Raw genomic sequence first — 27,215 nt, forward strand, 5'->3', positions numbered from 1 at the left:
TATACATCAAGGCTCAACTTCATTCCCCGTATACACTCAGTGACTGCTTTAATAGGAACCTCCTGTATCTACTGAAATCGTCACTGCATGTATGTTTGTTGTCTTCTGCTGCTGTAGCCCATCCACTTCAAGGCTCGAAATGTGCATTTGGAGATGCTCCTCTGCACACCGCTGTTGGAATGTGTGGTTATTTGAGTTACTGTCACCTTCCTGTCAGCTTGAACCAGTCTGGCCATTCTCCTCTGACCTCTCTCATTAACAAGGTGTTTTCTCCCAGAAATGGATGTTTTTTTTGTTTATTGCATCATTCTCTGTAAACTCTAGAGACTGTTGCATGTGAAAATCCCAGGAGATCAGCAGTTCCTGAAGTACTCAGTGTCCTGTCTGACACCAACAATCATTCCACGGTCAAAGTCACGTTTCTTCCCCATTCTGAGATTTGGTCTGAACAACAACTGAATCTGTTGACCATGCCTACGTGCTTTTTTGCACCAAGTTGCTGCCACATGATTGGCTGATTAGATATTTGCATTAACGAGCAGGTGTACAGGTGTACCTAATGAGGTGGCCACTGAATGTACATTTACAAGAATTAGGAATTTGCTGTGGTGTGTTGGTCACGGTATGAAATGCAACAAAAACTACATTTGGCAATTATAAAGATTAAAGAATTATAAAGTTAGATGTTAAAGAATAGACATCGAATAATATGCATAAATACATAAATACCAGCATGTATTTGCAATGTAAAACGTGTTTCAAAGTGTTTAGAGTGCAGTGCGGTGATGGGGGTAATAGATAGAGTGGACTGTGGGGTGGGGGGAGACTAACTTGAATAGTTTATTAGATAAACTACCTGGGGAAAGAAACTTTTAAGATGTTGTAAAGTTCTTGTTTTAAAAGCCCTTTGCAGAAGGGAGCTTTTGGAAAAGACTTTTCAGGGTGGGTATTGTCCACCATAATCTTTTCCTGCCCGTTTCTTTGTCCTGGACGCATGCAAGTCCCGTAGTGATGATGGATTGCAGCCAAAGACCTTTTCTGCTGACCTGACAGTTCACTGTAGTTTTTGTATATGGTGAGAGGATGCCGCACCGAACCAGACCATATTGGTGAGTTCAGTGGTAAGACTAATACAACAATACAGTTTCCTTGTAAAAGTGGGTTTTACAAGGAATCTGGATCGTTGTGTCAATCTGCCCGGACCTCAAATAGCTGGGACTGTTTCAAACAAGGCACCAGCATCTTTGAAATCCAGGCATGAAGGGAGGAGGTCACCTAGCTCCTCAAACCTGCTGTAAATTCAATATCATAGTTCCTGATCTTATCACTGTCCTGATTGTTCCCATAAACTCTAACCAAAATCAGAAACAGAATCAAAATCAGCTTTATAATCACTGATGTGTTTTGTGGCAGCAGTGCTGTGTAATACATACAATATTCTATAATTTACCATCAGAACTATATCTACATAACAACACACACAGAATGCTGGTGGAACGTAGCAGGCCAGGCAGCATCTATAAGGAGAAGCACTGTCGATGTTTCAGGCCAAAACGTCGACATTGCTTCTCCCTATAGATGCTGCCTGGCCTGCTGTGTTCCACCAGCATTTTGTGTGTGTTGTTTGAATTTCCAGCATCTGCAGATTTCCTCGTGTTTATATCTACACAACATTCAATAAGGTATTAAAATAATAAAAGTAACTTAAAGAGAGTTTGGACAAACTTGTGTTGTTTTCACTGGAGCTGCAGAATTGAGAGGAGATCTGATGGAGGTTTATAAGATTATGAGATGCATAGAGTTGGAATGTCTAATAGCAGAGGGCATGCATTTCAGAAGAGGGGGGTAATTTCAAAGGAGATGGAAGGGGCAAGTTTTTTATACAGAGAGTGGTGGGTGTCTGGAATGCACTGCCTGGGGTGGTGATAAAGGCAGAAACATTAAGGATATTTAAGAGACATTTAGATATACACATGAATGTGAGGGATATGGAAGATATGGACATTGTATAGACAGAAGAGATTAGTTTATTTGGCCATTGATTATTAATTTATTTGGTTTGGCTGAACAGCCTGTTCCTGTACTATACTGTTATTGCACAATTCTTACCTTTCTTGGTATTGAATATACTATGGAAGAGTGGAGTGTACTTTGTGTCAAACCTGTGTGGTTCCTGCACTGGGAGTGTGTGATGGGACAGTGTAGAGGGAAATTCACTCTGTGTCTGATCCCAGGAGAGTGTGATGGGACAGTGTAGAGGGAAATTCATTCTATGCCTGATCCCAGGAGAGTGTGATGGAACAGTGTAGAGGGAAATTCATTCTGTGCCTGATCCCAGGGGAGTGTGATGGAACAGTGTAGAGGGAAATTCACTCTGTGCCTGATCCCAGGAGAGTGTGATGGGACAGTGTAGAGGGAAATTCACTCCATGTCTGACCCTGGAAGAGTGTGATAGAATGGTATGGAAGGAGCTTCATTCAGTACCTGACTCGTGGCGTGTGTGATGGGATAGTATTTGAGGGGTGTGATGGGATAGTTTTGGGAGTGGTGTGATGGGATGGTTTTGAGGGAGGGGTGTGATGGGATAGTTTTGAGGGGTGTGATGGGATGGTTTTTGGGGGTGTGATGGGATGGTTTTGGGGGGTGTGATGGGATAGTTTTGAGGGAGGGTGTGATGGGATAGTTTTGGGGGTGTGATGGGATGGTTTTGAGGGAGGGAGTGATGGGATAGTTTTGGGGGCATGATGGGATGGTATTTGGGGGTTGTATGTTGGGATGGTTTTGAGGGAGTGGTGTGTTGGGATAGTTTTGGGGAGGGGTGTGATGGGATGGTTTTGAGGGGTGTGATGGGGTGGTATTGAGGGAGGGGTGTGATGGGATAGTTTTGGGGGGTGTGTGATGGGATGGTTTTGAGGGAGGGGTGTGATGGGATGGTTTTGAGGGAAGGGTGTGATGGGATAGTTTTGGGGGTGTGGTGGGATGGTTTTGAGGGAGGGGTGTGATGGGATGGTTTTGGGGGAGGGGTGTGATGGGATGGTTTTGAGGGGTGTGATGGGGTGGTATTGAGGGGGTGTGATGGGGTGGTATTTGGGGGTTGTGTGATGGGATGGTTTTGGGGGTTGTGTGATGGGATGGTATTTGGGGGGTGTGATGGGATGGTTTTGGGGGTGTGTGATGGGATGGTATTTGGGGGTTGTGTGATGGGATGGTATTTGGGGGTTGTGTGATGGGGTAGTTTTGAGGGGATGTGTTGGGGTGGTTTTGAGGGGTGTGATGGGATGGTTTTGGGGGTTGTGTGATGGGGTGGTATTTGGGGGTTGTGTGATGGGATAGTTTTGGGGGGTGTGATGGGATGGTTTTGAGGGGGTGTGATGGGATAGTTTTCGGGGGTGTGATGGGATAGTTTTGGGGGTGTGGTGGGATGGTTTTGAGGGAGGGGTGTGATGGGATGGTTTTGGGGGAGGGGTGTGATGGGATGGTTTTGAGGGGTGTGATGGGGTGGTATTGAGGGGGTGTGATGGGGTGGTATTTGGGGGTTGTGTGATGGGATGGTTTTGGGGGTTGTGTGATGGGATGGTATTTGGGGGGTGTGATGGGATAGTTTTGGGGGTGTGTGATGGGATTGGTATTTGGGGGTTGTGTGATGGGATAGTTTTGGGGGTGTGATGGGATGGTTTTGAGGGGGTGCGATGGGATAGTTTTCGGGGGTGTGATGGGATAGTTTTGGGGGTGTGATGGGATGGTTTTGAGGGAGGGGTGTGATGGGATGGTATTTGGGGGTTGTGTGATGGGGTAGTTTTGAGGGGGTGTGTTGGGGTGGTTTTGAGGGGTGTAATGGGATGGTTTTGGGGGTTGTGTGATGGGGTGGTATTTGGGGGTTGTGTGATGGGATAGTTTTGGGGGTGTGTGATGGGATGGTTTTGAGGGGGTGTGATGGGATAGTTTTCAGGGGTGTGATGGGATAGTTTTGGGGGTGTGGTGGGATGGTTTTGAGGGAGGGGTGTGATGGGATGGTTTTGGGGGAGGGGTGTGATGGGATGGTTTTGAGGGGTGTGATGGGGTGGTATTGAGGGGGTGTGATGGGGTGGTATTTGGGGGTTGTGTGATGGGATGGTATTTGGGGGGTGTGATGGGATGGTTTTGGGGGGGTGTGATGGGATGGTATTTGGGGGTTGTGTGATGGGATGGTATTTGGGGGTTGTGTGATGGGGTAGTTTTGAGGGGATGTGTTGGGGTGGTTTTGAGGGGTGTGATGGGATGGTTTTGGGGGTTGTGTGATGGGGTGGTATTTGGGGGTTGTGTGATGGGATAGTTTTCGGGGGGTGTGATGGGATGGTTTTGAGGGGGTGTGATGGGATAGTTTTCGGGGGTGTGATGGGATAGTTTTGGGGGTGTGGTGGGATGGTTTTGAGGGAGGGGTGTGATGGGATGGTTTTGGGGGAGGGGTGTGATGGGATGGTTTTGAGGGGTGTGATGGGGTGGTATTGAGGGGGTGTGAATGGGTGGTATTTGGGGGTTGTGTGATGGGATGGTTTTGGGGGTTGTGTGATGGGATGGTATTTGGGGGGTGTGATGGGATGGTTTTTGGGGGTGTGATGGGATAGTTTTGGGGGGTGTGATGGGATGGTTTTGGGGGTGTGTGATGGGATTGGTATTTGGGGGGTGTGATGGGATGGTTTTGGGGGTTGTGTGATGGGATAGTTTTCGGGGGTGTGATGGGATAGTTTTGGGGGTGTGATGGGATGGTTTTGAGGGAGGTGTGTGATGGGATGGTATTTGGGGGTTGTGTGATGGGATGGTATTTGGGGGTTGTGTGATGGGGTAGTTTTGAGGGGGTGTGTTGGGGTGGTTTTGAGGGGTGTGATGGGATGGTTTTGGGGGTTGTGTGATGGTGTGGTATTTGGGGGTTGTGTGATGGGATGGTATTTGGGGGTTGTGTGATGGGGTAGTTTTGAGGGGGTGTGTTGGGGTGGTTTTGAGGGGTGTGATGGGATGGTTTTGGGGGTTGTGTGATGGTGTGGTATTTGGGGGTTGTGTGATGGGATAGTTTTGGGGGGGTGTGATGGGATGGTTTTGAGGGGTGTGATGGGATAGTTTTGGGGGTGTGGTGGGATGGTTTTGAGGGAGGGGTGTGATGGGATGGTTTTGGGGGAGGGGTGTGATGGGATGGTTTTGAGGGGTGTGATGGGGTGGTATTGAGGGGGTGTGATGGGGTGGTATTTGGGGGTTGTGTGATGGGATGGTTTTGGGGGTTGTGATGGGGTGGTATTTGGGGGGTGTGATGGGATGGTTTTGGGGGGGTGTGATGGGATTGGTATTTGGGGGTTGTGTGATGGGATAGTTTTGGGGGGTGTGATGGGATGGTTTTGAGGGGGTGCGATGGGATAGTTTTCGGGGGGGTGATGGGATAGTTTTGGGGGTGTGATGGGATGGTTTTGAGGGAGGGGTGTGATGGGATGGTATTTGGGGGTTGTGTGATGGGGTAGTTTTGAGGGGGTGTGATGGGGTGGTTTTGGGGGTGTGATGGGATAGTTTTGGGGGGTGTGATGGGATGGTTTTGGGGGGTGTGATGGGATGGTTTTGGGGGTTGTGTGATGGGATGATTTTGGGGGAGGGGTGTGATGGGGTGGTATTTGGGGGTTGTGTGATGGGATGGTTTTGTGGGAGGGGTGTGATGGGATGGTTTTGGGGGAGGGGTGTGATGGATGGTGTGCATCGATACTCATGTTATTCATTACTTTTTGACCTGTGTCTGTGTCCCAGCTGTCCCACTGAAAGTCTCAGTGAGCCCAGGCATGGAGAAGGAGCAGCGAGTCACAGCCCTTGAGTCGATCGTACTGAGCTGTGAATTGTCCAGGCCCAGCGGCCAGGTCCGCTGGGTCAAAGATGGCGAGGACCTCGAGGCCAGTGACCGGATATCACTCGAGTCCTGTGGCCAGACAAGGAGGCTCATTGTCCAGTCCAGCCAGCTCTCAGATTCCGGGCAGTACACCTGCGATGCGACAGATGACTCCATCACTTTCTGCGTTACAGTGTCAGGTACGATCTCCTTCAATCTGAAAGCAAGTGGAGTTAATCAGAACCAGGTTTATTATAATCACAATAAAAGCTGCAGATGCTGGAAATCCCAGGCAACACACACAAAATGCTGGAGGACACCTGGCTGCACCTATGGAAAGGAATAAACAGCTGATGTTTTGGGCCGAGACCCTTCTTCAGGACTGACAGGGAAGTGATGGGGGTGTGGAATGCCTGAATATAAAGGTGAGGGAGGGGAAAGAGGCTAGCTGGAAGGTGATAGGTGAAGCCAGATGGGTGGGAAATGACAAGGGCTGGAGAAGAAAGAATCTGATAGGAGAGGAGAGTGGACCATAGGAGAAAGGGAGGAGGAGGGGACCCAGCAGGAAGTAATAGAAACATAGAAAATAGGTGCAGGAGTAGGCCATTCGGCCCTTCGAGCCTGCACTGCCATTCAGTATGATCATGGCTGATCATCCAAACTCAAAACCCTGTACCTGCTTTCTCTCCATACCCCCTGATCCCTTTAGCCACAAGGGCCATATCTAACTTCCTCTTAAATATAGCCAATGAACCGGCCTCAACTGTTTCCTGATCCAGTCTTTCTTCATATGAAAGTCCTGCCATCCCAGGAATCAATCAATCAATCAGTAATAGGCAGGTGACAAGGGGTAAAATGTCAGAGTGGGGAATAGAAGAGTGGGGTGGGGATTTGTTTAACAGAAGGAGAAATCGACATTCATACCATCCGGTTGGAGAGTACCTAGACGGAATATGAGGTGTTGTTCCTCTGCCCTGAGGATGGACTCATCGTGGCACAAGAGGAAGCCATGGATGAACATGTCAGAGCAGGAATGGGAATTGGAATTAAAATGTTTGGCCACTGGGAAGTCCCACTTGTGGCAGATGGTACGAAGGTGCTCGACAAAGTGGTCCTCAAATTAGCACCAGGTTTCGCCAATGTTGAGGAGCTCGCATCGGGAGCACTGGACAAAATAGACGACCCCAGCAGATTCACAGGTGAGGTGTGGCCTCACCTGGAAGGACTGTTTGGTTCCTGAATGGAGGTGAGGGAGGAGGTGTATGGGCAGGTGTAGCAGTTAGACTGCTTATGGAGATAAGTGCCTGAAGGGAGATTAGTGAGGAGGGATGAATGGACAAGGGAATCGCGGAGGGAGCAATCCCTACGAAAAGTGAAGAAGGGGTGGGAGGTAAAGGTAACTGTATGTTTAGTGGTATGATCCATTTGGAGATGGACCAAGTTGCAGAGGATAATGTGTTGGATGCAGAGGCTGACGGGATGGTAGGTAACGACAAGAGGAACTCTCATTATTGTTACGAACCCCGTAACTGGGTCACTTACCAGCAAAGATGGAGATGTCTGTTGAAGTCTGATGATACGATATTTAACAGTATTTATTAGTAAAAATACACAAAAATAATATCAATGCAAACATACAGATAAGATACGATGTCAATACTAAATCTAAAAGTGTGGGTATAATAATAATCAATAAGAAATAAGCTCTATCGTTGTCTAGGGGATAATGTATTGTCCAATGGAAATATAAAGTTCACTCAGTTCATGCAGGCTGCAGCCTTTGGGGACCGCTGTGTGGCAATGGTTGGAGAGAGAGAGAGATTTTGAGAAACTTGCCGGCTTTCCTTTTATGATTTCGATCCGTCAGGAGTCCCGTTGGTGTGGCCGTTCACTTGTGGCCTCTCCTTTAGCTAAGCCATTCTTCCGTGATGAGCCTGCCACCCTGGCAAAGGAAGGACGCACACGAGCTCTCACCGGCGTTTGCTATTAAACGCTGTCACTGGATTTCTAGTATTTCTCCTGGTGCGTCTAAAGGGGTTGTTCCCCAGACCCTCTTTTATCCTTACTCACAGGGTCTCAGATGTCAATCAGGTTGGGATGATGCAATCCCTCAACCAGCCCACTCTGGTTGTCCCCTGAGGGGTTTCAATGAATAGTACAGTACTCAATACACAATTCCATCTCCAAGAGACAATGGCCGTTATCAGTGGCTTTGTTTCGCTGAGGTCAGGACACATTCCAAACCTTGTGTATTCTGGACGTCTCTTTCTCATTTCCTGGGTCCCAGACCCGAATTAATAGCGATCTTACGATTCTCAAAAAGGAGGGGGCAACTTTGTACCCTTCGGCCCCTCAGAGTTGCAGCACATTCGTAACAATATCACAACACCGGGAGATGGGGTGAGCAGAGATGTACAGGAAATGGAGGAGATGTGGGTGAATGCAGTGTCAATAATGGAGGGAAAGCTTGTTTTTTTAAAGAAGGAGGACAACTCTGATGTCCTGGAATGGAAAGCTGTATCCTGGGAACAGATGCAGCAGAGGCGAAGAAACTGAGAAAAAAATAAATTTTTTACTGGAGATAGGGTGGGAAGAGGTAAAGTCCAGATAACCATGGGAATCAGTAGGTTGATAAAAGATGTCAGTTGACAGCTTGTCTCCAGAGATGGAGACAGAGAGATTGAGAAGGGGAAGGGAGGTGTCGGAGATGGCCCAAGTGAACTTAAGGACAAGATGGAAGTTAGAAGCAAAATTGATGAAATTGATGATGGGCGCATGAAGCAATGCCAATTCAGTTGTCAATGTAGCGGTGGAAGAGCTGGGGAGTATGAATGGGGAAGGCTCTGAACATGGACTGTTCTACATAGCTGACGAGGAGGCAGGCCTAGCTTGGGCCCGTGCGAGTGCCCATGGCTACCACTCAGGTTTGGAGAAAGTAGGAGCAGCCGAAGGAAAATTTAGGTTTATTATCAGTGTCATGATGTTAACTTTGTTGTCTGTGGTAGCACTGCAGTGCAACACATAAAAATTACCGCAGATTACAAGATACACAAACTGTGTTGACAAGGTAGCGTTCATGGGCTCATGCACCATCTGATGTTGTTAAAACTGAGTATGGGTTTTGAGACTGCTGTACCTCGTCCCCAATGGTAGTAACAGGAAGGCATATCCTGGATGATGATGGATCAAAGAAACTGTTTTTGAGCTGTAGAGCTCTATGACTCTGTGACTCTATGCTCATCTAAGCTAATCCCATTTGCCTGCATTTGGTCTAAACCTTTGCTATTCATGTACCTGTCCAAATGCCTCTAAATGTTAATGCATCCACTTCAACCTGTTCCTCAGCCAGTTCTGAATCCAACTGGTTTCCTCTCAGCTTCTACAGCTCCAGGAAAAGAACAACCAAGTCCGTCCAGCTCTCCTTATGGTACATGCCCTCTGGTGGTGCGTATGATGGGGTTGTCTATTGGTGGCTCCTCAGCGGGGTGCAGAGGCCGATCTGGTGCGGTGTGGTCAAGTAGTTACTGGTCGGGTCTTTTGGTTGTTCAGTCTCTCCTTTCACTGCCGCCTGTTTTTCTGAGCGCAGCAGAGGTCGACCTTATGGAGCGCAGTTCTCTGTTGAACAGATTTCCTCCAGCTGCGTCCATTGAGTCAAGATCTTCCCAGTTTTTAGATGTGATGTTGAATTTCCTTGATGTTATCTTCGAAGCGTTTTCTTTGCCCACTGGGGGTTTGCTGACCCGGGAGTAACATGACATGACTTATCCATTGGAGCAGGTATTGCTTTATCTAATGTCCTCTAGTCCAGGCAGCACCCTGGTGATCCTTCCCAAAGCTTCTGCATCCTTCCTGCAACAGGGTGACCAGCACTGAATGTAATACTCCAAGTGTGGCCTGACTACGGTCTTGAATCCAGTACCTTCTGTATCAACATATGACAAAATAAAACTCTCCGGAACAAGCATTGAAAGGGAAAATTTAATCAGGTTATGGGACCATAGACCATCAGGCAGAGGGGCAGAATAAGGCTATTTGGTCCATTGGATCTGCTCTGCCACTTGATCATGGTTGATTTATTATCCCTCTCAACCCCATTCTCCTGCCACCATTGACACCTTTACTAATCAAGAACCTATCAACCCTCTCTTTAGGTACACCCAATGACTTGGCCTCCACAGCTGTCTGTGGTAAAGAATAGCACAGATTCAACACCTATAGGAAACATCCTCTCCGTTCCACTCTATCTGGGCCTTTTAAAATTCGATAGGTTTCAATGAGATCCCGCCTCACCCTCACTATTCTTCCAAAAGACAGTGAAAAGCTCTGGGAATCTCGAAGGGGGTGCAGGAACACCGAGAAAGGAGTGTTTGTGATTCAATAGCCAGTCCTAATTCACACACAATGCACTGTGAATGGGAAATCAGAGGCCCAATGACTGAGACTGCTTGTCCTGTCTGTGTGTGTGAGGGAGGAAAGGGGCCGGTTTTGCTGCTGCTGAATATCGGTGGCGTGCTATGTCAGAACCTGAATGTGCGGTGACGCTTGCCCCACCTCCCCAGCATACGCCACCTCAAGATTCATTTTCTTGCAGGCATTCACAGTAGAACAATGAAATACAGCAGAATCAGTGAAAGACTACACACAAAGACGGACAAACAGCCTATGTGCAAAAGAAGACAAACTCTGCAAATACAAATAATAATATTAATCGTAATAAATATGTAAATAAATAATATTGAGAACATGAGTCGTGGAGCCCTTGACAGTGAGTCCATAGGTATCAGCTCATTGTTGAGGTGAGTGAAGTTATCCGTGTTGGTACAGGGTTGTAGGGTAATAACTGTTCCTGGAGTGTGGAGACTAAGCTCCTGTACCACCTTCTCGAAGGCAGCAGTGAGTACAGTGAGAGGCTCAGGGAATGGAATTATGGGACTGGGTGAAGATACACCAAAAAAGGAGCGTTCATGATTCAATGGCCGGTCCCAATTCGAAGAATCCTATACATAATGCCGCAATGCACTGTGAATAGTAACTAACTCAAAGATTTGGCTTTTCAGGGTCTGTCTGGGGCTGGCAGCTGTGTCTGCTCTTAATAATGTCATTCAGAACACTTCAGACCGACATTTCTGTTCTCTCGAAATTCATGGCTATTAACATTCCCTGCATAACTATTATCTGCAGTTCCTTCTGAATAGATCACATGCACAGAGGAATGTGGCCCTGCTTCTAATCTCTTTTGGAACAAGGAAGAAGACCTTGGAGATGGATCAGCAGAGATTTACAAACAATAGCAAGAATGAGGGAAACGAGAATGTGACTTGTGGATACAGAGTTGGCTTGCTCGTAGAAGGCAGAGGGAGGTAGTAGATGGAGAGTAAATCTCTCGCACATTTCTACAGGTGTACCATGGAGAGCATTCTTAACTGTAACATTCATCACCATCTTGTAAGGTGGGGCCACTGAACAGGATTAGAAAAAGCTGCAGAAAGTTGTAAACTCAGCCAGTACAATCAAGGGCACTCGCCTCCCCTTCATCAACCCCTTCGAAAAGCGATGTCCCAAAAAGGTGGCATCCTTCATAAAGGACCCCATCACTCAGTACATGCCCTCTTCTCATTGCTACCGTAAAGCAGGAGGTAGGGAGCCTGAGGAAGCACAGCAAATTTTTCAGGAACAGCATCTTCTCCTCCGCCATCAGAGTCCAAATCAGGTTTAATATCACCGGAATATGTTGTGTATATATGTCCATTAAATAGTTAGGCTAAAATAAGTGGTGCAAAATAAAATTTTTAAAAATAGGTAGTGTTCATGGGTTCAATGTCTATTTAGAAAACTGTATTATGTTCTTTTTTTGCTCTCTTTCTGAACTATTTATTTAATTATATGTATAATTATAATTTATACTTTTTTAAAATTAAGTATTGCACTGTACTGCCGCCTCAAACAAATTTTATGACATATGCCAGTGATATTAAAGCTGATTCTGATTTAGGGAGTATTCTGCCCAGAAGTTGGTGACCGGTGGTGTTCCGCAGGGATCTTTTCTGGGACTCCTGCTCTTTGTTAGTTTTATAAATGACTTGGATGAGTAAGTGGAAGCTTGCAGATGATGTGGAGGTTGCTGGAGTTGTGGATAGGATTGTTGAAGTTCGAAAAGGGACATTGACAGGTTGCAGAGCTGGGCTGAGAAGTGGCAGATGAGTTCAACCATAACGTGGAGAATGTGAACGTAGAACATTGAACACTATTCTTCAACCCATGATGCTGTACTGACCTCTTAACGCACTAGGATTAATTTAACCCTTACTACCTACATAACCCTCCATTTTTCTTTCATACCTGAGGGTTTCTTCGATGTCCCTGAGGTATCTGCCTCTGCCTCCACCCCTGGCCAAGCATTCCACACCCAACCATTTTCTGTGTTTAAAAAAACTACCCCTGACTCCCGCCCCCTCCATATTTTCCTCCAAGTACCTTAATATTATGGCCCATCATATTAGCCATTTCTGGCCCAGGGAAAGGTCTCTGGATGTCCCCTCTATCAATGCCTCTTATCGTCTCGTATTCAAGGTCCCCACCATCCAGACCATGCCTCTTCTTGTAGTTGCCACTGGGAAGGAGGTACGGGAACCGCCAGGTTCAGGAACAGCTATTACTCCTCAACTATCACGCTTCTAAAACAGTGTGGATAATGTCACTCTGAACTGATTCCACAAACTAGAGAAAACTACAGATGCTGGAAATCCAAGCAACAAACACGCACAGTGCTGAAGGAACTCAGCAGGCCAGGCAACATCTGTGGAAAAGAGTAAACAGTTGATGTTTTGAGCTGAGACTGAAGAAAAAAGATGAGAGGTCAGGGTAAGAAGACTGGTGGGGGGGGGGGAGGTAGTAGGTGATAGATAAAATGAGGAGAAAGGGGAGGGTAAAGTAAAGAGCTGGGAAGTCAATTGGTGAAAGGGATACAGGGCTGGAGAAGGGGAATCTGATAGGAGAGGGCAGAAGGCCATGGAAGAAAGGGAAGTGGGAGGAGCACCAGAGGGAGGTGATGGGCAGGTAAGGAGATGAGGTGAGAGAGGGAAATGGGACTGGAGAATGGTGGAGGAGAGGAGGGAGAAAATACTGGAGGTTGGAGAAATCGATGTTCGTGCCAACAGGGTGGAGGCTACCCAAACAGAAACAGGTGTTGTTCCTCCAACCTGAGTGCGACTTCATCGTGGCGGTAGAGGAGGACATGGACTGACGTGTTGGAATGGGAATGGGAGGTAGAACTGAAATAGGTGACCATCGGAAAACCCTGCTTTTTCTGGCGGGCAGAGCGTAGGTGCTCCGTGAAGCATTCTACACTGCTTCAGGTCACACCGATATGCAGGAGGCCACACCAGGAACATCGGATGCAGTAGGTGACCTCACAGACTCATAGGTGACCTGTCAACTCACCTGGAAGGACTGTTTGGGGCCCTGAATGATAGTGAGGGAGGAGGTGTAGGGGCAGGTGTAGAACTTGTTTCCGCTTGCAAGGGTAAGTGCCAGGAGGGTGGTCTGCCCACACCTCCCTCTGGTGCTTCTCCTGCTTCCCTTTCTTCCACGGCCTTCTATCCTCTCCTATCAGAGTCCCCCCCTTCTCCAGCCCTTTATCTCTTTAACCAATCAACTTCCTAGCTCTTTACTTCAGCCCTCCCCCACGCCTGGTCTCACCTATCCCCTTGTGCTTCTTCCCCTCGCCCACCGTTTTACCCTGACCTCTCATCTGTTTTTCTCCAGTCCTGATGAAGGATCTCGACCCAAAACATCGACGGTTTACTCTTTTCCATCAATGTTGCCCGGCCTGCCGAGTTCCTTCAGTGTTTTGCATGATTCCACAACCACTGGACTCATTTTCAAGGACTCTACAACTCATGTTCTCAGTATTATTTATTTGCTGATTTGTTTATGATAAACTGCTTGGTATGGAACTGCACTGCAGCAGACGGGAAGGTTCTACAGCCGATAGTCAAAACTGCCCAGCACATTGCTGCACTGAGGGGAGGGGTGGCTTAGTAAGTTTGCAAATGATACGAGGGTTGCTGGAGTTGTGGATAGTGTCCACGGAGTGTGTATTCCCTCGACTTACGCAGCCAAGGGAACCAGTGGGGTTTCACCCGCAAGAAAGCAAATCTCAGGGTAGTATTTGCTTCAGATGTGTACTTTGATGATAAACTTACTTTGAACTTCAGAAGATGGCACTGGCAGCTTGCAAAACGTCTAGATATACTTCTTCCGAACGACTCTCGCTGCAATCTGTAGCCTGTAACTTCCTTATATTAACATACTTTAGAACCATCTGAGCTGACCAGTGGCTTTAGGTTCTTCTGAAGGACTTGGCAGACTTTACTCTCACAAATGCAGGTCCTGCACCTTTTAAGATCAGCCATCAACATGGGTGGGAGAGAAGGAAGAAGAGAGGACTCCAAACCAGACTAAAATGTTGAGATGTATAACATTCTCTACCAGCAAATGTACAGTCAATGGAGAACAGGACCGAGGAACTAAGGGCCAGGTTGCTGTGACGGAGGGAAATGAGGGATTGCTGCATTCTCTGTCTCATGGAGACATGGCTTATTTCAAACACGCAGGATGTGGCGCTCCCGCCTGAGGGGTTATTGATCCCTGAAGGATCAAATTGCCAATTCGGAGAAGGCAAAAGATGGGGGAATGTGTTTCAGATAAACTCTTGGTGGTGCCCAGGTATAGCGGTGTTGTCACACTCTTGTTCTCCGAACCTGGATCATCTAAAGATTAAGTGCCATCCATTCTACTTACCAAGAAAATTCTCTTTCCTGATCCTGACTGTAGCTTCCACAGTTCTAAAGACCGAGGTTAAGTAAGCACTTGATGCATTGAGTGCTGCAAATAGCAAACAAAAACCAACTTACCTCGACAACGTTCAACCAATGCCTGGGAATTCAATCAGGCTTGCTTGAAAAAATTTCTGCCCAATTATCATCAACATATCACCTGGAGCACCAGGGTTCCCTACACACTCGACTATGCCATCCTTAGGCCTCATTTCAGGAAATCTGATCCTCTGGCTGTTCCTCCAGAATACAGGTCAACACTCAAGAATCCAGAGATGAAGATTAAGACTCCAGACTCCAGAGATAAAGATCAGGACTCCGGACTCCAGACTCTAGAGATAAAGATCAGGACTCCGGAGATGAGGACAACACAGAGGTAGTCACGGGTGGCAGAGAAGCAACTATGGTCTTGCTTCGAGTCGGTGGACTGGGCCACATTCAGAGGTGCTGAACAAATATGCCGTTGTTGTTCCCAAACCAGAACCAGAACCAGAAGCCCTGGATGAACCAAATTATCAGCAATCTGCTGAGGGCCAGATCAGTGGCGTTCAGATCTGGTGATCAAGTAAAATACAAGAGGCTTGGGTACAACTCCCAGAAAGCCAACTCACATGCAAAGTGGAGATCCTGGAGCAAACTCGAATCACAGAAAAATGCTTGACAGCTGGGGCAGGGCTTGAATGCTATCACCCCCTACAAAGTAAAACCAAGTGACATATGTGACAATAAAGTTTCACTCTCAGGTGAACTCAATGCCATTTATTTTTGCTTTGACCATCAAAGCAGAGAGGCACCTTCGCAAACTCACACAGCTCCAATGGCCCTGTGACCTCAGGCTCTGAGGCCAATGTGAGAGTATGTTCAGGATGGTGGACCCACAGGAAGCATCTGGCCCAGCCGAGTACTGAGTCCCTGTGCTGAGGCTGAAGTGTTCACTGAGATCTTCAACCTCTCGCTACCCACCTGCTCCCGGCAGGCTTCAATTATATCGGTGCCTCAGAAGAACGTGGAAACCTGCCTCGGTGACTATTGTTTAGTAGGTTACATCCTCTGTGATGATGTGCTTTGGGAAGTCGATGATGAAACTATCAACTCCTGCATGAGAAGTGACTTGGATTTGTTCCCACTTGTCACAGCAGGTCAAGAGCCGATGCCATTTCATTGGCTCTTCACTCAACCCTGGAACAGCTGGACAGTGAAGATGCACACACCAGGATGCTCTTCATTGACTACAGCACTTCGTTCACACCATCCTCCCCTCAAAACGAATCAATAAGCTCCAAGCCCTTGGCCTCAATACCTCCTTGTGCAATTGGATCCTCAATTTTCTCACTTGCAGATCCCAGTCAGTTCAGATTGGCAACAACGTCCCCTCCACGATCTCCATCAGCACAGAGGATCACAAGGCTGTGTACTCAGCTCCTGCTCCACACGCATTACACTATTACACTGTGTTACAGTGTATTACACTGTGCATAGCTAAGCACAGCTCCAATGCCATATTTAAGTTTTCTGATGACACCACTGTCATTGGACAAATCAAAGGTGGGGAGGAATCAGCATAGAGGAGGGAGATTGAGAATCTGACTGACTGGTGCCTCAACAACATCAGCAAATCTAAAGAGCTGATTGTTGACTACAGGAGGAGGAAACATGAGGTCCATGAGCCAGTCCTCATCAGGGGATTGGAGGTGGAGACTTCAAATTCCTCAGTGTTATCATTTCAGAGGATCTGTCTTGGGCCGAGCACGTAGGTGCCCTTACTGAGAAAGCATGGCAGCGTCTCTACTTTCTTAGAAGTTTGTGAAGATTCAGCATGTCATCTAAAACTTTGACCAAGTTCTATAACTGTGCAGTGGAGCGTACACTGACTGGTTGCATCATGGCCTGGTATGGAAACGTCGATGCCCTTGAATGGAAACGTTCTCGCTGCTACCATCGGGCAGGAGGTACAGGAGCCTTGGGTCTCACACCACCAGGCTCAGGAACAGTTTTTGTCCTTCAACCAGAGTGGATAACTTCTCTTGCCCTAACACAAAACTGATTCCACAACCTATGGACTCACTTTCAATAACGCTACAACTCATGTTCTCAGAATTTATTACGTATATATTAATAACATATAGTGTCTGTTGCACTTTGGTTGTTTTCCCAGCTTTCCTGTGTACAGTTCCTCACATTGATTCTACTGCATTTCTTTGTATCGTCTGTGAGTGCCCACAAGAAAATGAATTTCAGTGTCGTACGTAGTGACGTGTGTACTTTGATAATAAATTTACTTTGAACTTTGATAGATCCCTGACTTGTCTTGCAGTGACTTTGATGAATCCCTGACTTTCTCTGTGGTCTGAATGAAATTCCTGTCCTTTCAGAGCCGCCAGTGAAAATCGTGAACACGGCCGATGACACCAAGGCAGAATACCTCAAGTCCGACCGAATTGTCCTGAACTGTGAGCTGTCCCGCCCAAGCGCTGAGGTGAAGTGGTACAAAAATGGGCTGGAGGTGGAGGGGGACGCAAACATCGTAATGGTGTCACACGGAGTCCACAGAAGTCTGATCATCCAGAGCGCCAGAATAGAAGATTCCGGAGAATATGTCTGCGACACTGGAGATGACTCCATCTTCTTCGATATTACTGTGAGAGGTTAGAGGTTAGATAAGATCAGTTACTGCCCTCATGTTGTAAACATACTGGCCAGTTTATTAGGTACACCTGAATGCTTGCTCATTCAGCCAATCATGCGGCAGCAACTCAATGCATTAAAGCATGTAGACATGGTCAAGAGATTCAGTTATTGTTCAGAACAAACATCAGAATGGGAAGAAATTTGATCAAAATGACTTTAATTGTGGAATGATTGTTGGTGCTAGATGGGGTGGTTTGAGTATCTCAGAAACTACTGATCTCCTGGAATTCTCACGCACAACAGTCTCTAGAGTTTACAGAGAATGGTGCAAAAACAAAAAAACATCCAGTGAGTTGTAGTTCTGTGGGTGAAAACACCTTGTTAATGAGAGGTCAGAGAAGATTGGCCAGACTGGTTCAAGCTGACCAGTCAACTCAAACAACCACACATTACCTCATTGCTGATCTCCACCACACATTACAACGGAGGTGTGTACCTAATAAAGTGGCCACTGAGTGTATGTAGATTGTCTGTGAAACCTCTTGGAACCTAGGGTGAACCCACAGTGGGTAGAGCCACTACCTCACAGCTTCAGAGTCCTGGGTTCGATCCTGAGCTCTGCCACTGCCTGTCTGGAGACTGGATATTCTCCCGGGTGCTCCCATTTCCTCAGGGTCCAGAATGGGTTTAATTGGCCACTGTAAACTGTAATGTTGACGGCTAAGTGGAGAGTTAGTGTACCACGCTAGGATAGCGATTAGCGTGACACTATTACAGCTCAGGGCGTACCGGAGTTCGGAGTTTGTCTGTGAGGAGTTTATCCACTGGGGATTCCTCCGGGTGCTCCCGTTTCCTCCCACATTTCAAAGATGTACCGATTGGTCAATGTAAATTGTCCTGTGATTAGGCTAGGGTTAAGTAGGTGGTTTGCTGGGAGGCGAGGCTCATTGGGCCGGAAGGGCCTGTTCCGTGCTGTATTGCTAAATAAAACATAAATGAAGTGGGGATGATTGTAATTGGTTGGCTCATGCTCAGCTTGGAGTTGATGCATGAATCTAAGATTCTGCAATGGCAGTGCCAGTGTCTCCCTGGTAACACTGGAAACACTCATCAGGTCAGTCAGCATCTGTGGAGAGAGAAACATTTACCATTTGGAGTATTGAGTGTATTGCCTCTCTACCTCAATCCATGAAATCTACCTCACAATTTTGCTCACTTTTTGCACTATTTATTTTTGAAATATATTCTCACTGTATGTATTTCTGTTGCAGAACAACTAATTTCACCACATCTGCCAGTGATGATAATCCTGATTCGGATTCTGATGTTGAGTTTGTCATCCCTTCACAGGAAGGATGTGAAGGTGGTTTACCAAGGCAAATTTTTCACTCTATCCCAGTAAATCTGACAATAATCAGAATCAGGGTAACTATCACTGATGTATGCGATGACATTTGCTGTTCTGCAGCAGCAGGCATAAAAAGAAGAAGAAGAAAGCCCTTAATCCGAGTGGAGTCATCGGGACACCGTCGTGACGGCGTTTTTTTTAAGCAGGCTTTCTTATTTTTACGAGGCCAAGTTGCTAGTTCGACGCTCAACCCAGCACGGATGGAAAGCATGCAAGGGTCCGGCTGGATTTGAACTCGGGAGCCTTCGCTACAAAGTCCGCCGCTGATGCCACTACGCCACCAGCTGGCTAGGCATAAAAAGAAACGGAGCAAAAGCAGACTAGCGGGGTAGTCTTCAAGGGTCCGTGGACTGTTCGGGACTGAAAACTAGCAGAAGGAATTCAATGCAGACAAGCGTGCCACAGTGGTGAAGTAGTGAGAAAGTTTGTACGTTCTTCCCGTGAGCACATGGGTTTCCACCAGGTACTCCGGTTTCCTCTCACAGTCCAAAGGCGTACCATTTAATCGGTAAATTGTCCTGTGATTAAGCTGGGTTTAAATGGGAGAGTTGCCGAGTGGCACAACTCATTGGGCTGGAAGGGCCTGTTCGCTGCCGTGTCTCTCAGTAAAGAAATAAAAATGAGAAAGTGTGAGGTGTTGCAGTTTGCGAGGACAGACTAGGGCAGGACCTACGCATAGGGCACTCAGGAGTGTGGTAGAACAGAGGAATCAGCAAATACAGATCGATAATTCCTTGAAAGTGGCGTCACAGGGTTATACAGAGCACGTTGGCCTTCAGAAATCACAGTATTGAGCACAGGAGTTGGGATGTTATGTTGAAGTTGTATAAGATGTTGGTGAGACCTACCTTAGAATATGTGTACAGTTCCAGTCACAAACCTACAGGAACATTGTCAATTATTGAAAGGGTACAAAGAATATTTAGAAGGATGTTGCTGGGATTGAGGACCTGATTACAGAGAAAGGTTGAATAGGTTAGAGAATGAGGAGAGATTTGACAGGGGTGTTCAAAACCATGTGGGTATGCAGTTGATAGGGTAAATGCAAGCAGGCTTTTACAACTGAGGTTGGGAGGGACTTGATCTAGAGGTCATGGGTTAAGGGTGAAAGGTGAAATATTTAAGGGGAACATGCCAGGGGTTCTTCTTCTCTCAGGGTGGTGAGGGTGTGGAGCGAGCTGCCAGTGGAAATGGTGGATGCAGGTTTGATTTTGATTTAAGAAAAGTTTGGATAAGTACATGGCTGGGAGGTGTATGGAGGGTATGGTGCATAAGTGGTTCATTGGGACTAGCAGAATAACAGGCAGGGAATAGATGGGCCAAAGGGCCTGTTTCTGTGCTGCAGTGTTCTCTGCTTTATGATGATGCAGGGGCAGAATCTGTTCCAAAAACTGTGAGTATGGCTCCTCAGCTCCTGTACCTACTCCTCGATGGTGTTCTACTCTATTCTACAAAGCTCTCCAGCCCTCTGTTTTCATTGTAGAACCGCGTGCGACACTCAGAGCTGCAGAGGACGGGCAACAGACACGGTACCTGTGCGGTGAGACCGTTGTGTTAAACTGTGAGGTGTCCCACTCCGACGCTGAGGTCAAGTGGTACAAGGACAGCGGCGGACTGGAGGAGAGGCCGGATGTGAGGATGGAGTCCGAGGGAGTTCAGAGGAGGCTGGTCATTCCCCACTGCTCCAAGGATGATAGCGGAGTCTACGTCTGCGAGACCACAGGAGACTCACTGTCCTTCACAGTCACCGTGACAGGTGGGTTCACTGCAGAGAAGATAGTCAACACACAGCATAGCATTTGGGAGCTTCACTCTGTGTCTGACCCCGGGAGTGTGTGATGGGACAGTGTAGAGGGAGCTTCACTCCGTGTCTGACCCCGGGAGTGTGTGATGGGACAGTGTAGAGGGAGCTTCACTCTGTGTCTGACCCCGGGAGTGTGTGATGGGACAGTGTAGAGGGAGCTTCATTCTGTGTCTGACCCTGGGAGTGTGTGATGAGACAGTGTAGAGGGAGCTTCACTCTGTGTCTGACCCTGGGAGTGTGTGATGGGACAGTGTAGAGGGAGCTTCATTCTGTGTCTGACCCTGGGAGTGTGTGATGGGACAGTGTAGAGGGAGCTTCACTCTGTGTCTGACCCTGGGAGTGTGTGATGGGACAGTGTAGAGGGAGCTTCACTCTGTGTCTGATCCCGGGAGTGTGTGATGGGACAGTATGGAGGGAGCTTCACTCTGTGTCTGACCCTGGAAGTGTGTGATGGGATGGTGTGGAGGGAGATTCACCATGGTATTCTGGACTAACATCCTAAGACACTTGACAACAGCAGGTCTCTGGACGATGGTGTCAAGGTGGGAATTGACCAATGTTGTGACACTAGGGGCATTTCTGAATTTGATGTTGCATTAATTTATAATTGAGTATAATTTATTTGTTCTTTCACTTTATCTTTCACTCCATTTCCCACCCTTCCTTCAACTACTCTCTCTCCCTCCAACTTTCTTCTCTCCCTACTCCTGTCTGTGCTCTTTTTCCTCTCCTGTTCCCTACATTTCTTCTTCAATCTATTTTTCTGATTACACCTCCTCCTCCTCCTCATCTCTCTCTTTCCCTCTTTCTTTCTCTGTCTTTTGTTTCCCAACTTGTCTGTCTCTCCCCTTCCTCCTTTTCTTCCTTTTCCTGTCCCCATTCTTCCTTTTCCCTTCTCCTTGCCTTCCTCGCTTTCCATCTCTCCCACTTCCCCCCTCTGCTTGTCTCTTGCACTTTCTCCATCTTTTCCTCTCCCTCCTCATTCAATCCACATTATTTTCCCTCTCTTCCTATCACTACCTCCTGCTCTCCCTCCCTCTCTCCTCCCACTCACCCTCTCCCCTCTCTATCACTCCTTCCCTCTATCATTCCCTCCCTCTATCAAACTCTCACCCTATCTCCTCTCTCTGCTCCACACCCTCTTGCACTCTCCTTTCTGCCCTCCCTCATCCTCTTTCTCTACCTCACTCTCACTCCATTCTTACTTCTCTCTCTCTCCCGTTGCTATCCTATTTTCCCTCTCCCATTCCCACCCCGCTCCTTCCCTGGTTCCAGATCACCCGGTGACCATCGTCAGCAGCTGCCCCTCGGAGGTGATGGTGCCAGTCGGTGCCCAGGTGATCCTGTGGTGCCAGTTGTCCTGGCCACAAGGGCTGGTGAGGTGGTCCAGGGATGGGGCTGAGCTGGAGCCCAGTGAGAGGTGCAGGATAGAGGTGGAGGAGGAGTGGAGGAGGCTGATCATTCACCCGGCCATGGTGGAGGACCAGGGCACCTACGTGTGCCACTTGGCCGATGCCGTGGCCGTATTCAAGGTCACAGTCTCTGGTGAGTACAAGCGAAGGGTTCTCTCATCCAGCCAGTGAGTGAGAAACAGGGAAGATGTCCCGTTGGATGGGGAGAACAAACTGTGGACCCTCAATCTTTGAATACACCTACTGGGGCGGGGGGGGGGGGGTGGGGTGGTTGCAGGAGGCCATTCTGTCTCTCGAATCCTGCTCCACCATTCAACACCAAGGGTAAATCAGTTTATCATTATCACATGTACTGAGATACAGTGAAAAACCTTGTATTTTTTGCCATCCTTATAGATCACATCAACGTGCAGGGGAAAACAGTAACAGAAGGCAGAGAAAATGCAGTGCGGCAGTCCAAGAAGGTGCAGGGCCATAATGATGACAATCTTATTGTACGAGGGAATCGTTCGATAGGGGTAGAAGCTGTCCTTCAGCCTGGTGATATGTGCTTTCAGGCTTTTAAATCTTTTGCCAGATGAGAGGGGGTGGCTGCTTTACTGAGGCAGCCTGAAGCATAGACAGAGTCCACAGAGGGGATAAAAAACACAAGATGCTGGCAGAACTCAGCAGGCCAGACAGCATCTATGGGAGGAGGTAATAACGACGTTTCGGCCCGAAACCCTTCATCAGGAGTGTTTGATGAAGGGTTTCCTGATGAAGGGTTTCGGCCCGAAACGTCGTTATTACCTCCTCCCATAGATGCTGTCTGGCCTGCTGAGTTCTGCCAGCATTTCGTGTTTTTTATTTATTTCCAGCATCTGCAGATTCACTTGTGTTGTCCATAGAGGGGAGGCTGGTTTCCTTGATGTGCTGAGCTGTGTCCACAACTCTCTGCAGTTCCTTGAGTTCATGGGCAGAGCGGCTGCCCTATCAAGCCGTGATTTGTGATGCATCCACATAGGATGCTTTCTGTGCTGTATCGATAAAAATTGGCAAGTGTCAACAGGGACATGCCAATTTTTTTCAGCCTCCTGAGGAAGTAGAATCGCTGGTGAGCTTCCTTGGCCGTGACATCAACGTGGTTGGACCAGGACAGACTACTGGTGACGTCCACACTTAGAAGTTGATGCAGACAGGAGAATGTGCGCCGCCCACCTTCCTGGTCAATGACCAGATCTTTTGTTTTGCTGACATTGAGGGAAAGATTGTTGTCATGACACCAGATCACTAAGCTGTCCACCTCCTGCCTGTCCTCTGACTAATTGTGATTTGAGATATAGCCATCTACAATGCTACCATCTGCAAGCTTGAGTTAGAGCAGGATCTGGCCATGTTGCCACGAGTGTACGGGGAGTAGAGTCGGGGGCTGAGACAAGTTTGTGGGGCACGGAGTTTAGAGTAACTGTGGTAGGAGTCTTGTTGCCTGTCCTTACTGAGAGTGTCCTGTCGGTCAGGAAGTCAAAGATCCAGTTGCAGGGGGAGGCATTGACTCCCAGGGTCCAGCCTTTGGTGATGAGCTTCCTTGGAGATATTGTATTGAAGTCAACAAACAGCTTTGATCTGTCTTTGCTGATCTTGGTATATGAAGATTAAGAAAGATACCGGTTTAACTGGGACACCGCGGAGGTTCTGGTGCAGGCGCACAGGAGCCAGACATGAGAATCTGTAGAGGTGTGGTTTTCTTCTGATAACTCCGTAAACAAAGAGATGTGAGCCAATAGAATTGAAAGGTTGACTGAAGGGGCAATCAGGACTGAGGCAAGCGAACGGGGGCCTATATAAACGTGAGCACTCCCAGGGAGAAACACCAACGACTGCGCACTGAGGATGTCACCGCGACTGGTGGTGAAACATCTGCCAAGCTTGGGGAACGCAACGTCAAAAGCATTCTAATGTCCAAATGCCCCAGAGATGTGTGCAGGGCGAAGGAGACGGATAGGTGAGTTGCAGAGGCTCGAGGCTGTCTGGGAGACTGGAGTTAATGTGTCTCTGGAGGCGCTTCACGATGGTAGATGTCAGATCGCTGGGCAGTAGTCATTTAGGCACTTCATCTTGTTTTATATGGGTACTGGGATGATAGTGCTCTTCTTTAAGCAGGTTGGAATTACAGATTGAAGCAGAGAATTGTGAAAACTGTCTGCAAATATGCCTGCCAGCTGATCTACACAGGATCTAGGGATACGGCCGGGAACACCATCCAGCCCCAGTGCTTTCTGCAGGTTCACCCTCCAGAAAACGGTTCTTCCATCTGCGATGGTGACCCTGGATTCAGGTGGACTGGAGACTGTCGGGGTGGGTGGTGACATGCCCATTCCCTGCTGTTCAAGTCGTGTATAGAATGTGTTAAGCTCATCAGGAAGGGATGTGCTGTCAGTGATTCTGCCTGCCTTTGTTTTGAAATCTGTTACAGTCTGTAAGCCCTGTCACAGATGCCAGCTGGACTGAGACTCGATTTTAGACCGGTACTATCTCTCAGCCTCTCTGATAGCTTTATGGAGGTTGTGCCTTAATTTCTTGTTCCTGATCTGAATTGTGCGAGTCTAGACTTCAGAAGAGAGTGGATATCCTGAACAATCCGTGGTTTCTAGTTTGGAAACAGCTGGATTGCTCTCCGGGGTACACAGTCCTCAATGCACTATCTGACATGCTTGCTGGGCTGCAAAGCATAGCAGGTTTCAACTACTGAATTTCTTTTAGGAGGCTAAAGAAATTTATCACTTCTCTCACCAAATTTTATTGATAAATCATAGAAAACATCCTATCTAGATGCATCGCTGCTGGGTACGGCAACTGCTCTGCCCGTGACTGCAAGAAACTGCAGAGGGTTGTGGACACAGCTCAGCACATCATGGAAACCAGCCTCCCCTCCACGGACTCTGTTTACGGTTCCACCTTCCTCAGGAAAGTAGCCAACATATTCAAAGATCCTGCCCACGTTCTCTCTTCTCCCCTCTCCCATCAGGCAGAAGATACAAAAGCCCGAAAGCAGGCTCAAGGACAGCTTCTGTTACGCCGTTATAAGACTATTGAATAAGACCTTGTACAATAACTTACAATCACCTTCATTCTGATTTTGCACTTTATTGTGTACACTCTCTGTAGCTGTTACACTTTACTCAACTGGTTCTGTTCATTATCAGAGAATGCAGTCAGTATAAAACCTGAAGTGCAGACATCCACAAAAAATAGAAGAACCCCAAAGTCCCGTTCCCCCTCCCTCACAGAAGCAGCAGCAAACATCAATGCATCAACCCCCCCCACCCATTTCAGCAAAAAATTAAGCACCCACCACCTACCAAACGACAGCAAAGCACCGAAAGAGAGAACATGAGAAATCGGAGCAGGAGTCGGCCATCCAGCCCGTCGAGCCTGCTCCGCCATTCAATAAGATCATGGCTGATCTGGCCACGGACTCATCTCCACCTGCCTGCCTTTCCCCCATAATCTTTAATTCCCCTACTATGCAAAGATCTATCAAACTTGTCTTTATTATTTTTACTGAGGTAGCCTCCACTGCTTCATCAAGCAGAGAATTCCATAGATTCATCATTCTCTGGGAAAAGCAGTTCCTCCTTACCTCCATCCTAAATCTACCCCGAATCTTGAGGCAATGTCCCCTAGTTCTAGTCTCACCTACCAGTGGAAACAACTTTCCTGCCTCTATCTTGTCTATCCCTTTCATAATTTTATATGTTTCTATAAGATCTCCTCTTATTCTTCTGAATTCCAGCGAGTACAGTCCCAGGCGACTCAATCTCTCCTCATAGTCTAACCCCCTCATCTCGAATCAACCTGGTGAACCTCCTCTTCACCACCTCCAAACCTAGTATATCCTTCCTCAAGTAAGGAGACCAGAACTGCACACAGTACTCCAGGTGTGTCCTCATCCGTACCCTGTACAGTTGCAGTGTAACATCCTTGCTCTTAAATTCAATCCCTCTAGCAATGAAGGCCAACATTCCATTTGCCTTCTTGATAGCCTGCTGCACCTGCAAACCAACCTTTTGTGATTCATGCACAAGCACTCCCATGTCCTTCTGCACATTAGCATGGTGCAATCTTTTACCATTTAAATAATAATCTGATCTTCCATTTTTCCTTCCAAAGTGGATGATCTCACATTTACCAGCATTGTACTCCATCTGCCAGACCCTTGCCCACTCACTTAACCTATCTATATCTCTCTGCAGACTCTCCATATCTTCTGCACAATTTGCTTTTCCACTCAATTTAGTGTCATCAGCAAACTTGGATGCACTAACTTGGCCCCCTCTTCCAGATCATTAATATATATCGTGAACAGTTGTGGGCCAGCACTGACCCCTGCGGCTCATCGCTCACCACTGATTGCCAACTAGAGTATCACCTTTGTATCCCAACTCTCTGCTTTCTATTAGTTAACCAATTCTCTGTCTATGCTAATACATCACCCCTATCTCTACATATCCTTATCTTATTGGAAAGGCTTGTATGTGGCACCTTATCGCACGCCTTCTGGAAATCCAAGTAAATAACGTCCATCTGTTTCCCTCTATCCACTGTGCTCATTATATCCTCAAAGAACTCCAGTAAGTTTGTCAAACAGGACCTGCCTTTGCTGAATCCAATCTGTGTCTGCCTGATGGATCCATTTTGTTCCAGATGCCTCACTATTTTTTCTTTAGTGATAGTTTTAAGCATTTTTTCAACTACATATGTTAAACTGACTGGCCTACAGTTACCTGGCTTTTGCCTACATCCTTTTTTGAACAGTGGTGTGACATTTGCCGTCTTACAACCTGCCAGGACCTGCCAGGCCCAGGGACCAAAGCCTCTACTATAACTTCTGCCGTTTCTTTCAGTACCCTGGGATGCATTCCTTCAGGACCAGGGGACTTATTTAATTTCAGGCCCACAAGTTTGCTCAGCACTACCTCGTTAGTGATAGCTATTGTATCGAGGTCCTCACCTCCCATCGCATCCATAACGTCTCTCTTTGTCATGTCAGACATGTCATTCACTGTGAAGACCAACACAAAATAGTTATTCTAAATCTCAACCATTTCACATTACCCAATATCAATTCCCCCATCTCGTCCTCCAAGCGATCTACATTCACTTTGGCCGCCCTTTTCTGCTTTATATAATAATGACAACTTTTACTATCCATTTTTATATTTTGTGCTAGTTTATTTTCATAATCTATCTTCCTTTCTTTATTGCTCACTTAGTGATTCTTTGTTGCTTTTTAAAGTTTTCCCAATCT

General features: G+C 47.2%; 1 protein-coding gene across 5 annotated transcripts in view; it reads left to right on the forward strand.

The window, feature by feature from the left end:
* The window catches only part of obsl1a (obscurin like cytoskeletal adaptor 1a), a 141,444-nt gene that overhangs the window by 23,041 nt on the left and 91,188 nt on the right, over window positions 1–27,215 (forward strand). For all 5 annotated transcript variants that reach the window (XM_073046244.1, XM_073046242.1, XM_073046246.1 and 2 more), the window contains exons 7-10: window positions 5,764–6,039; window positions 17,049–17,321; window positions 20,196–20,468; window positions 21,792–22,061. In XM_073046244.1, the coding sequence (XP_072902345.1) occupies window positions 5,764–6,039; window positions 17,049–17,321; window positions 20,196–20,468; window positions 21,792–22,061 (1,092 nt within the window). The remainder of the gene's footprint in view (window positions 1–5,763; window positions 6,040–17,048; window positions 17,322–20,195; window positions 20,469–21,791; window positions 22,062–27,215) is intronic.

The sequence above is a fragment of the Hemitrygon akajei genome, chromosome 5, assembly GCF_048418815.1.
Source record: "Hemitrygon akajei chromosome 5, sHemAka1.3, whole genome shotgun sequence".
NCBI classification, from domain to species: domain Eukaryota; kingdom Metazoa; phylum Chordata; class Chondrichthyes; order Myliobatiformes; family Dasyatidae; genus Hemitrygon; species Hemitrygon akajei.